This window comes from Calidris pugnax, unplaced genomic scaffold (genome assembly GCF_001431845.1).
Source record: "Calidris pugnax isolate Ruff unplaced genomic scaffold, ASM143184v1 scaffold196, whole genome shotgun sequence".
NCBI classification, from domain to species: Eukaryota; Metazoa; Chordata; class Aves; order Charadriiformes; family Scolopacidae; genus Calidris; species Calidris pugnax.
Window position 1 is genome coordinate 4,998,540 of NW_015091042.1, and position 12,952 is coordinate 5,011,491.

Sequence of the window (12,952 nt, forward strand, 5' to 3'; positions counted from 1 at the left end):
CAGAGAAACCAGCCAAACCCAGGACTGGCTGGAGCTTCACAGGGCTGCAAACACCTCGGAGGGTGGAAAGGGAGGGCCAGGTCAACAACACCGCTCTTCTGCGTTCCTCCTCATCACCTTCTCACCCCATTTCACGGTGGGAAACTCCCCGGACCCTTCCCTCACACCCTCTGATCTTTTCTGTCACGGTCCCCTGGATTCCAGTCTAGTTTTACCAGTCTCCTCTTGACAAAGCAGAGCATGAAACTATGCAGCTCTTCCAGTGTGCTGGGCTGGGGCTTTGCCGAGGGGGAAGAGCTCCTGCTGCCCTGCACCCAGCCTGGCCACACCACGCTGCCGTGCCCTCCCCTTACCCTGCCCCATCCTGGTATTTTTGGGCCAACACATGCACACACCGACGGGAGGTGGGAGATACGGTTTCATGATGGTGCTGCTTTTTGTTTGTTGTGTGGGTGTCTATTTTTGTCAAAGTTAGGTTGACGGTTGGACAAGATGATTTTTAAAGTCCCTTGGGCCAACACGTGCACACACCGACAGGAGGTGGGAGATACAGTTTCATGATGGTGCTGCTTTTTGTTTGTTGTGTGGGTGTCTATTTTTGTCAAAGTTAGGTTGACGGTTGGACAAGATGATCTTTAAGGTCCCTTCCAACCTAGAAGATTCTGTGATTCTGAGGTTGGACACGGTGCCGCTGGCTCCTCTGGGATGGTCTTTGTGCAAGGACCTAGGGGAGCAGGGACAAAGTTTGGCCCTGGGATGGGGGATGCCGTGAGCTGGAGGGCTGGTGGAGCCCAGGCTCAGTGCCAGGAGCCAGGCAGCAGGCACAGCTCCCTGCCAAAGGTCCCTTCAGCCCAACTCAGTGAGCACAAAGGTGTTTCCATCCTGCACACAAGGAAGTGCTGTGCCTGGCAAGCCACCAACCCAGCTCCCCAGGGCACGGTGCTGGGCGACTGCTTCCCTCCTGGCTCACCAGGGACCACTTTTCCTGCTCCAGGATCCAAAACACACCTGGCATTTGAGCTTTCTCTGCTCTGGAGAGGCTGGTGGATGCACCAGCAAGGAGAAGCGGGGCGGTAGGTCTGAGCTGGGTGGAAGCTTTCTCTCCTGCTCTGTGGTTGGGGAATTGCTCGGGGCTGCGGCATCCGTGCGGGAGGCAGAGGAGGTGCAGAGGGGCTTTGCCTGTACAGACAGGCTTTGCTCGTTTTGGGTATTTAGTGCATTTAGCAGATTCCCCCAGGAAAGAGCAGAAACTGCAATGTATCTAGACTAAGCCAAGTGTCTGGAGCAAGACCCAAGATGTGCAGGGGTTAACACATTACTGCCAACAGGACTCAGGAGCTGCTCGCTACCCCAGCAAGCTATTTTTTGCACCATAAGGGCATTTGCAGCAAAACAACTTCCTCTTTTGTGACCCCAAACCTTCACCTGGACCAGCCGTTCACGTGCAGGCCACTGCCAAGTGAGCAGGAGACCCGTTTCACAGGAAACTGCAGTCTTCTGGAAACTTCCGTTTACAGGAACGCAAATATCATGCGTTTCCTCTTTGAACAGCCCCCCTCTCTTTCTTTTTTTGCCCTTGACCCAGCTCTTATGGCTGTGGCAGGGCAGGGTCCCTGGAGCCATGCACCCATGGCATCCCATCCCTGTCCTTTCTCTACCGATGGATGGGGAGCCCCCCGGTAGCACAACATTATACCCCCCCTTTTTCCCATGCTGTCACATGGATTCAAAGCTCCTCTGCCAGCTACATCCCAAAAATGAATGAAAGAAACCATATTTGAGTTGAGGAGGTGATTGCATTGCACAGGGTCCTCTCGTGCCACGCTGCAGGTGGCACAGACCAAAGCAGGAGGCAGTCAAGGAACCTGTCCAGACCTGGCCTTTGACTAAGGAGTGAGGGAACAGGGTGGAAAATGAAGTCTAATATACCTGTACGATGAAAAACCTTCCATTTTACATTGTGTTAATTCATTGTGTGCTTCAGTGTGAAAACCACAGTGAGAATGATACTGGAATGTGTGGTTTTGTGGGTTTTTTTTTGTCACCGCCAATACTTCATGCCAGGTGGAGGGGCCTTTTACACGCCTGAGAAATCCTGCAATTTGGGGGCTGCACAACTTCAAGGCGACGGGTCCCGAAACTACTTAAGAAAAATCCCGTTCTGCCAGACAAGCTGCGGCAGAAGGAGATGAAGTTATTTGCACGGGGGGACTTTGCCTAAAGCCAAACAGCAGAGGAACACCTGTCCCAGCCAGGAGAGCTCACCCATGCAGGGCTGCACACGCTCGGGGCTCCCTCCTGCCACTGTGTATTTTGGCTTTTGGGGAGTTTTTTTGAAGCAAGACTCATATTTGCAACTGGTGCATAGAATCATAGAATGGTTTGGGTTGGAAGAGACCTTAAAGATCATCCAGTTCCAGCCCCCTGCCATGGGCAGGGACACCTCCCACCAGACCAGGTTGTTTAAAGCCCCATCCAGCCCCCTGAGCATCTCAATGGAGACTGTAGGAATCACTTTTATGGAAGATTTGAGGGTGATTTCAACCCCCGTAATGCACAAGAGTAACTGGGCCATGGAGGAAGAGCACAATGACCCCCATAGGTTTAGGAATCACCACTAAATTCATCTCCAGGTGCCTAGCTTGGGCTTTGCACTATAAACAGACCTTGCCACACACCCTCACCCACATTCCTTGGTACAAAGGATGAGGAGTTCCCTACAAGCCTGTTCCACGGGGAAGTGCCCTCTGCTCTGAAGTCAATTCCCACCAGCCCTTGAGTCTCACAAAAGTGACAAGAAGGATAGGATGCAGCTGTATGCCCGAGGGAACCAGAGACACAACAGCTTTCCACACTCGGGGACTTCTTTGGGTGGAGGGTTTTCTTCTGGGCTGAGGAAATTGATGCATCCATCAGAAATGAAGCCGATGCTGACTAAGAGGTTTTTCCTCTTCCCGTTACATCCTCTGCAGCTCGAGAGGGAATTTCCTGCCCGGTTGGGTTTCGGAGAATCCATCCCACACTCTCAGCACATGGCTGAACAGGAAGGAGCCCCAGCATAAGGAAAGGGCAGATGAGGAATGTGCCAAAAAACCACAGCATCCTTATGGGGCACCTGGTCCTCAGACCAGGCTGTCCCCTGAGCTCCACGCTCCCCTCCCTAACAGGCTGGGCTTTAAGGAAAAGGAGCCAGCCCGTCTCAAAACTCCCAATTAAATGGTGAGACCTGGCAATGCTCTTGTTGCCAGACAAGAGATGAAGCTGCAGGGTAGAAGCATCCTTCCTTTCTCGCTGGGCTACAGCATCAACCTAGTTCTGTACAGGGGGGACATGACCTTTTCTACATCAAGGGCGTTCACAAGGTTTAGGCAAAAGCACATTAATAACCAGTTTCCATTTTCTGCACTTTCTTCAGGTTTGGACACCAAGAACAGGTACCACTTTTGTTTCTTGCTTGTGGGCTGTTTTTGATGAGGGCTGGAATCGGTGGTGTCCACCCTTTGGAAAGCTTCACTGCTGTTTAGTAATACAACCACAAAATGTTAAAATCTCTCTTCAGGTAGACACTTTTGCACTGGAATAAAAGTCCTAAGCATGCTATGGCTTTTTTCTGATCCAGTGCTAAGCTATTCAGCTGTAAAACGTTTTGATGCCAATACAGTCAATACGCTTGAGTTGAAAAAACACATAAAATGCAGTTATGCCACTAAAACTTTTCCAGTGTAGACAAAAATAACCACGTACAACACCTAATGACAGCTTTCTGGGGCCCTCTAGACTCTAAACACTGTCACGTATTGTGTCAACACAGAGCACTTCCAATATTAATTATCAGTTTCACACACACAAACACACCCTCCTGTGAGAGTACCTAGAGCATTAAAATCTTGCTCTCATTGCCAGCCATTTTCATTCTGTGTTTGCCCTAGCCCTGGGCTTCTGCGCATTCCAGGGGATGTTTTATTCTTGTTCAAAAAAACTTACTATCACTGGGTTATTTTATTTACTGTATTATGGTAGCACAATCATTTCTGTTGGCCCCAAGCGTTTGTTCAACACCAGAGGGTAAACCAGGCTTAGGTTTAAAAAAAAACTTTCCTTAGGAACCTAGTTTTCCGACGGCATCAAACACTCTGCTCACTACAAATTACATACGTTTCTGAGCAGTCTGAGTTCCAGCTATATACAGACACCAGCATAGTAGCTTTTTTCCCCTTCTCCAAACTAGTTATTTAAAACAAGTAAGTCTCTGGGTGGTACAGGAGTGTGTTCAGTAGTGTACAAAACAGCGGAGCTTAATGGCAGGAAGGAAGGAAGGAAGGAAGGAGTGTGTGATGGTGTAGGGGCAGCAGAGCTGGAGGTGAGAGGGTACCACTTGATGCTCAGAGGGCTGGAGCACCTCTGCTGTGAGGACAGGCTGAGAGAGTTGGGGTTGTTCAACCTGGAGAAGAGAAGGCTCCAGGGAGACCTTATATACCTTCCCAATACCTAAAGGGGGCTACAGGAGAGATGGGGAGGGACTTTTTATCAGGGAGTAGAGCAAAAGGAAGAGGGAGAACGGTTTTAAGCTGAAAGAAGGGAGATTTAGATCAGATATTAAGAAGAAATTCTTTCCTGGGAGGGTGGTGAGACACTGGAACAGGTTGCCCAGAGAAGCTGTGGCTGCCCCATCCCTGGAGGGGTTCAAGGCCAGGCTGGATGGGGCTTGGAGCAACCTGGTCTGGTGGGAGGTGTCCCTGCCCAGGGCAGGGGGTTGGAACTAAATGATCTTTAAGGTCCCTTCCAACCCAAACCATTCTATGACTTTGTCCCCAGAATTCCTCTGGCTCCTAACAGTGCTACTGAATTCAGCCTAAGGCAGCACCTGCAAATTACCCTTCCACTGCTCTAATAATTTAAGTCTGCCCACTGCAGCTGGAAGCCAGAGAGGGTGAGCCTGGGCTGGTAGCACGGGTAGAGCCTGGCAGCACAATGTGCACCAAGCACACAGCAACAACCACAGCGATGCACACCCTTCCCCCGGCCTGGGACTCTCACTGCAGGAAACTGGGACCTCCTTCCCCGAGGAAATTTATGGCTTTCCTTCTCACCAGCCCTGGAAACAACCCTCTTTGGCTTTCCCAGAAGATCAGGAGCAGGCACTGGGTGCATGATGGGTGCACGGAGAGCTACAAGGAGATTGGGTGCAGTCCACAAACAGTCTATCAATCTCCCAGCCTGGGGAGGAAGGATGCCTTCTGTTGGATGACATGAGTCTAGGAGCAAGAAAATAATAACTCAATAGAAGAGCAATGTGGTGGGGGAAAGGGGCCAATTTAACACCCTGTCTTTAAATTGTGGCCGGTGCCACCAGCAAACTCCAGTGACTGCTACAACAAAAAGTCAGTTCACTTCAGTTGGTATCTGGCCCGTGGTGTTTGCTGCAGAGGCACTGGAGAACGGGTACCGGGGGGAGCAGAGCGAGGGGGCAGCTGGGCTGGATCTCCCCTGACAGCTCCCCTCCCACCCCGATTTCTCATGCCATTTGCAGTAGGGCTGGAGCACCCACTGGCTCTCTGCAGCCTCCTCGGGGCCACTGACTCTGTGGACAGCTGAAGTCCACAGAATTAGGCCGGTTTAACCGGTGGAGCAGCAACATTTTCTCCTGACAGCGCTCAAGTCAGCAGAAGTCTGGGTGGGAGAGTAACGCCAGGACTGACGGGTGCTCTCTTTGCAAGCAGAGACCCCATATAGGTTATGGGGCTGTTGGTTGTAGGGATCTCACATTGCTTATACATAGCTTAGGAATAATTTCCCAAGGCAGCTCTCCGGTGAGCAAAGCCATGCCCAGGAACATGCCAAAGCTCTTCACGCCTGGCCTGTGTGTTTGGGGTTCACTCCAATGGGGTGGCACCACAAGCCTGCCCGTGGGAGCTGGCGTTTGGGACAGTCCTGTCACTTCCCCCCTCACCCCTCTTCCCCATGGTCGTAGCTGGGGCTGCAGGCTGAGACAGAGTTTTGCATTACGAACACATAACGTGCAATTTAAATACAGAATAAAAAAAGAAAAAGAAAAGAAGAAAAAAACCCCAAAACTAACCACCAACCCCACTCTACTCTCCCCTCCCCACCCAAAACATTCCAGCCTTTCCTTTCCTACCACTTGAGGAGGGGGGGGGGGCTGTTTATTGACATTATGCAAGCGCTGAAATATTTTCCTTTTTCTTCTCTCCCGTCCCCTTTTTTCTCCCCTTTCTCCCTCCTCTTTCCCTCCTCTCTCTCTCCGCCGGGGGGGGTTGCGAAGGTAGCTCAAACCCCTCCAAGTCACCTCGGCTTATCAGCCCAAGGAGATGCATTCCTCTGGGCTGCTCCCTTTCTAAATCACTGCTGGCCGGGAGCCCGCTGCCCGCCCCGCAGCCTCCGCACCGCCCCCGCCATGCCCTAACCCCGGGACCCCTCTACGCCCGTCGGGGGAAAGGGGGGAGCGGTGGTGGTGGTGGTGGAGGAGGAGGAGGAGGAAGAGGAGGGGGGGGGACACCCCGCAGCAGCCCCGGAGAGGGCTGGCAGCGATGGTACCCCCGTCCCCATCTCTCCCCCGTCCCTGAAAGGGCGGCTGTTGCCGGGATGTTCAGCTGGCACCGCAGCTTCACCCTGGGAGCGCCCTGGAAAAGAGGTGAGTCCGCCCGCCGCCCCCTCGGGGGCTGCCCCGGCCATCCCCCCCACATCACCCCCCCCTTTCCCGGGGCCAGCCGTCACACAACCTCCCAAAACTCGCTCCTCCGCCACCCTCTTCCTTCCCCTTGGCGGCAGCGCAGACGGTACTTAGGGCAAGCCCGTCCGTCCCGTCCCGTCCCCCGCCGGACGGGGCTTCCCGCACCGCTCCCGCCCCGATGCTGCGCTCCCTGCTCTCCGGCTGCCTCTGCCCGCACGCAGGTAAGGCTGAAATAAGCCCCCCACCCCGGGGAAGGATGGTGCTTTAGGGAAGAGATTTGTTTCCCCTCTTAGAACGGGTTTAATTTGCTTTTAAATCGGCTTTGATTTGAGTTAAACTTGATTTAAATCAGCTCGGGGGAGAGCAGCCGGAGAGGTGCGGGATCCCCGGGCGGTGCGTGCCTGCCGGAGGGAGAACCGCTCGGGATGGGGCAAAACCCAGGGAATTAGGAGCTGAGAACCTACGAGCTTGCGTCCCGCCGGGGTTTTACACCAAGGTGGGGAGGATGGGGTCTGTCCCCAGCCTGTCACCGTGCTGGAAATGGATATGGGGTCGCTTTCTAGGGCTGGTACATCCCCATCCACGGGGGAATCCTCATCCCGAGTTCGAGAGGTTTTCTTTGCTCCCTCCTGCTCTGGGCAGAGGAGGTGACCCCAGGTGGGGAAGGCAGCCAGGGTCCTGCAGCAGATCGCTTCTAACTTTGTACAGCTGTTGTGGAAACAAAATGATGTGGTCTCAAACTGCCTTTTTCAGGCACTATGGGTCTGGTGTGTTCTGGGTTTTTTTATATTCCTTAGCCAGCGCTGCAGGCTGGGAGATCACAACCCCCAGGCAGCAGAATCCCCTTAGCATCCCTGTTTCCCCTTCAGCTCAGCTTGTGCCAGCTGTAAACGAGATCTACAGCTTCTCTCTCCACTAACATCCCCGCACGGGGCTGGTTTGCTTGGGATGAAGGTGGCTTCAGACAGGGTTCACCAGTCTTAAATGCGTAACAGCAGGATGGGAAAGATGTTGCAAAATGCCACGTTGGGGTGGTTTTGCCTCCTGGGGTCCTGACTTCCCCTGTGTATGCCAAACTCCTACCTCCTTGGACTGCTGCAGTGCCAGCAGCTCCCATGGAGTCACCAGAACTGCCACGGCCGTGGGCATCTGGTGTGATCATGCTTCCCAGTGCTCCCGCTCTGGGGCAGCTACGCAGAGCTCAGCCCGAGCTGGAGCCTCTCCACCTCTCCGAGGTGCCCGAGCAGGTAACTCCTGGGCACCACGCTAGCAAAGGCTGCTGAAACACGTTTCTCTGCCCGGGGTTGGTCTGGAGACTGCATTTTTACCCAGTGACACAAAAGGCTCTCGAGCAGCGCTGCTGCCAGAGCGCCCCGGCACCACCGCGAGATGTGGAGAGTGTTTGAAGAGATGCCATTTTTTCACTTTATGGTGGAAACCGCTCTGTTTTTTTCCCCCGGATGTAATTTTAAACTTGTTTCCCCCAAGCTATATAGTACAAGCCTGAAGGCAGGGTTAGGAGGGGAAAGGAAGCTTGCTCTTCCACATGGAAGTGTCCCTCATCACCCAGGCACAGCAGCGTCATAGTAGGGGTAGGTGGAAGGTTTGGTGGGAGAACAGACTTATCACACAGAGCACTGAGGAATCAAAGAGGGATTCAGCTAGAGTATCTCCAGATAAGAAACAGGGACAGCATTCCCTAATCACCCCGGCTGGAAAGAGGCACCAAATATTTGTGTCCTGGTTTGGACCCCACCTCTGCTCAGAAAGAGCCAAGAGCACGCTGTATCTTGCAAGCTTTGTGGCAGGGACTTTAAAGTCACATCTCCAAATATGCAGCTGAAGATAGTGAATATAGCTTATTGCAGCTACAGAGCCCTCCATCACCACCTCCTCCTCCTCCTCATCTCACCGAGGTCCAGCAAGAGTAACAAGCCCAAAAATTGTCACCACTCACATTGCAACCATAAAATATTTCAGACACACCAAAGAGTATGGTTCCACCTGCCCACTGCTACCTTGTTGGAGCAAAAGCAGCTCTCTGGGGTTTCGCTTGGGGACAGCAATGACTGAACATGAAGAATGGGTTAATAGTGACCTTTCTGATACCACTCATGAGTTCCTTTGGCTTCCGTTGAAGCACCGGGGTCTTTATGGCTTTGGCCTTCAGGGCTATTGAACAGTTGTTTATCCAAGCTTGTTATAGGCAATAAAACCTGAATTACTACATACTTGTCATCCCTGGGGGGCAAGTTCCATCCTTGCAAAGGGCCTCCTGTCTCCCCGTTCCTTTCTGGCTGAATACTCATTTGTGATATGAGGTAGCCTGCAAATCAGATGGGCAAGGAAAGATTGCCCAAATTAGACAGTTGTTGCCAAGGTGTGGTACACTTTTTTCCGTTGTTTTCATTTTCTGCTCAGACGCATTAGCGAGCTGCGTGCCAGATTATCTTTTGCTATTACACAGGGCTGCTCGTGAAAGCACCCTTTCCTTCATCAAGGTTTTGAACCTCTCTCCTGAAGGAGCACAGGGGGATTTCCAAGGAGAAGGGTTCGCAGGTCTTCAGTGAGAGCTGTCATCTCCCTGACAGTGTCTCACAAATAAGCCCCGTAGGTGAACATGGCAGCTTGAACCTCCCCCCCACCCCAGGAGCAGTTACTTTTCAGAACAGGGAGGCCCTGGGGGCAGATCCTTGTGCACCAAAATTATCCGCAGCCTGGTTTTCCCACCGGGGCCATCTGTCTAAATAAATCAGTTGCAGGGTAAAAGCAGTAAGGAGTGGGAGAGGCTCTAGCTGATGCTATGCACCAGGTCAGGTGTTGGTCTGAAAACTGGTGACTTCCAGCCTACACAAGGAGCTCTGATAAACCAGGTGGTCTGCAGGGACCTGCTGTGCCCTGGGACTTTCTGCCAGAGGGTCACTAATCAATCAGACCTGTCCCTCTGCTTCAGAAACTTCACAGGTCACTTGGAATGAATAGAAGGCAAGCTGTAAAAATGTCAAGTGGCCTCTCTACTTGGAAATCCATTTCCTCTTTAGTTCACCCAACTGTATCCATCAGTAAACAATCAATCTCCCTCTCATTCCTCCTCAAATGCCTGGAAAGAGCTATAATTACCTCCTCCTCTTCCAAAACATACATATTATAGCAATTAATGCCTCTTCAGTTAGAGCCCTTGAACCCTGTTATCTTTCTCTCAGCATGTATTTTATATGGATTTATGATTGCCAGCTGCAGCTACAGGTGATTTATAACATTTCTGGTCACATTATATTACCAAACTATCATCTGGAGGAACTTCACACACTTAACTAACAGGGAGACTGGAGAGCACATTGGAGCTAAATGATCCAAGAACTTTGTGCTTTTTGTTCGAGGACTGTCCAAGATCTCAGTTTTGTTGTAATTATTCCTTTGCATTCAGCATTTCAAGCAAATCCAATTATATCTATCACATGCATTTCAGTTCCCCCAGTTGGATACATGCAAATTTTGAGAACTGGGTCTAGCGTGCAAATATTCAGTTACCCCATGGGAGTGTGTTCCTCTGCAAATGTGAATTTTTCAGTAACAACACGGCCTGGTTTCAGCTGGCAAAGAGTTAATTTTCTTCCTGGTAGCTGCTGTGTTGTGGATTTAGTATTTTTATACATATATATATATAGTTCTAGATGTTGCTGAGCAATGTTTACATTAAGTCAAGGACTTTTTCAGCTTCCCACAGAAGCTGAGAGGGAGCAGAAACAGCATGAGCTGACCAAAGGAATATTCCATACCATAGATGTCACGCTCAGTATATAAATGGGAGTTTGCTGGGGGGAAGGGATCTGTGACCACTGCTTGGGACAGGCTGGGCAAGCAATCACTGGGTGATGAAAGCATTGCATCACTTTATTTTGTATATTCTTTTACCATTATTATTATTATTTTCTCTCCCTTTGCTGTGCTCTTAAACTATCTTTATCTCAACCCACAAGTTTTCCCCCCCTCCTTTTTCTCCCCACCCTACTGAGGAGGTGGGCAGTGGGGAACGAGTTAACAGCTGCTTGGTCCTAATTGCTGCCTGGGGTTAAACCACGACACAATTCCAGTAAAAAAAGAAAAAAAAACCCATAACAACATTCCTATGACAGTGATTTTCAACCTGTCACAAGTTTCTGCCGCTATAGATGAAGGTTGCACTGAAGACACAAGACCTTTCCATTAGCTCCCCTTAGAAATCCTTCAGCTCAGGATTGTCCTAACGGTTTAGGAGATGGGTTTAATGGTTTTAGAGGTTTAATGGTTGCTCAGATTGGGCAGCCCATGGTACAGCAGCATGCTCACAGACTAGCTTTGCTTGAAAGGCCTTGGGAAGGCAGATTGTCTGCAGAAGCTTGGTGCCAAGCAGCACCCCTGCCATCACCAGGACTGGCATCAGGTCTTCTACAGGCATGTAAAGCACCAGGAAGGGGGGAGATACTCAACCCGTGGAAGTCCATAGCAAAGCTCGGTGGAGCTAGATTTCCCTCCCAGAGGCTCAACTGGTAGTGGTTGCTGGGTTTTTTTGGGTAGGGGTTGTTTGTTGGGTTATTTGGGGATTTTTGGCAGCATAAGAGCAATCCAGTTCTTCTAAATATTGGGGTCCTGTCTGTGCAATGACTCCCTGTGTCTATGGGAGTCACAGGGGTATGCAAGGACCACCTCCTGCCCTGCTGGGAAGGTAACACAACTCTGGTGTGGGGGCCAGCTGGTGGGCTAGCACTGGGAAGGAGGTACCAGCACAGCCCCACCACCCAGCTCCACCCCTCGGCACATATGGGGGAAGAGTCAGCAGCAAAAAATGCCTATTGTTTCAGAAAGGAAGTGACCCCTTTTCTCTTAAATGCTGGGAAATCAAGACCTCATCATTGGCGAGAGAAAAAAAATTTAAAAAAAATCTCCTCTTAGCAGTGAAAGGGAAATACCACCTGAGTTGTACTGCCAGCGGTGTCAGAAAATGTGTCACAGCAGGAGGACTAAAGGGGAGGCTTTTTATAAAGGAAGGAAGGAAAATGAGAGAATGCAAGGACTGAATAGGGGAGGCAGCCTTTCATTTCTAGGTCACGAGCTCGACTCCAGCTCACTAGTTCCTGCTGCCTGATGATTCTTCAAAAGCTGATGATCATCTCTGAGTCTGCACTTGGAGGCCACAGCCCCATCACAGAACCTGTCCTGCATGGCACAGGGTTTAATCCTTGGCACAGCTAGAGAGGAGTTACTAGGCAGGCTGTGTGGCTCCTCTGTGGGATGCTGGAAAACCTTTTCTGGGGATTCTCATGTGCATCTTGCTGCTGTGCTTAGGGCTGAAGCAGACTGGTAGGAACGATGGGGTTTGACTTTGGTCTTCCCTTGCAGGGCAGCTGTGCAAAATCCCTGCTACTTCAGCAACCCAGGTCATTGGTGATGCCCTTTGTTTCTGTTGCGGGGTTCCTGTGGCACACCACACCTGGAAAGCACTGGCCTTATGGACTTAAATCTAGATGGTGTTGTGTGTCTTGTGGTAGACGGGAAAGGGGAGAGGAACAGGCACTCTGAGCATCTCCAGACCAGTCACCTTCTGCCTCTCCCCGAGATGGCCACCCTGCGTAGCCCTTTCTACACCACCCACCGTGGATGGGCTCGCTGTGCACATGAACCTTGCAGCAGCTCTGGGGACAAGCAGAGGGCTGCCATGGCTCTGATGCCACTACCTGTTGTAACACAACGGCAGATGGAGACAAGAAGAGCTTTGGCTCCAGTTTTTCCAGCCACTGAGCACCTGTTTAACATAGATTCTCCCCATGCCAAGCAGCCTACAAATGAATCATGGAATGGTTTGGGTTGGATAGGACCTTAAAGACCATCCAGTTCCAACCCCACTTAAATCTAGATGGTGTTGTGTGTCTTGTGGTAGACGGGAAAGGGGAGAGGAACAGGCACTCTGAGCATCTCCAGACCAGTCACCTTCTGCCTCTCCCCGAGATGGCCACCCTGCGTAGCCCTTTCTACACCACCCACCGTGGATGGGCTCGCTGTGCACATGAACCTTGCAGCAGCTCTGGGGACAAGCAGAGGGCTGCCATGGCTCTGATGCCACTACCTGTTGTAACACAACGGCAGATGGAGACAAGAAGAGCTTTGGCTCCAGTTTTTCCAGCCACTGAGCACCTGTTTAACATAGATTCTCCCCATGCCAAGCAGCCTACAAATGAATCATGGAATGGTTTGGGTTGGATAGGACCTTAAAGACCATCCAGT

At 51.3% G+C, this 12,952-nt stretch overlaps 1 protein-coding gene across 3 annotated transcripts in view; it reads left to right on the forward strand.

Annotated features, from left to right (window-relative positions):
• Nucleotides 1–6,495: 6,495 nt before the first annotated feature.
• The window catches only part of LOC106896386, a 32,244-nt gene continuing 25,787 nt past the window's right edge, over nucleotides 6,496–12,952 (forward strand). For 2 of the 3 annotated variants that reach the window (XM_014956356.1, XM_014956358.1), the window contains exon 1: nucleotides 6,496–6,652. In XM_014956356.1, the coding sequence (XP_014811842.1) occupies nucleotides 6,604–6,652 (49 nt within the window). In that variant the 5' untranslated portion in view covers nucleotides 6,496–6,603. Of the gene's footprint in view, nucleotides 6,653–6,823; nucleotides 6,913–12,952 lie in introns of those variants that run through there. The other variant, XM_014956359.1, reaches the window with a different exon arrangement.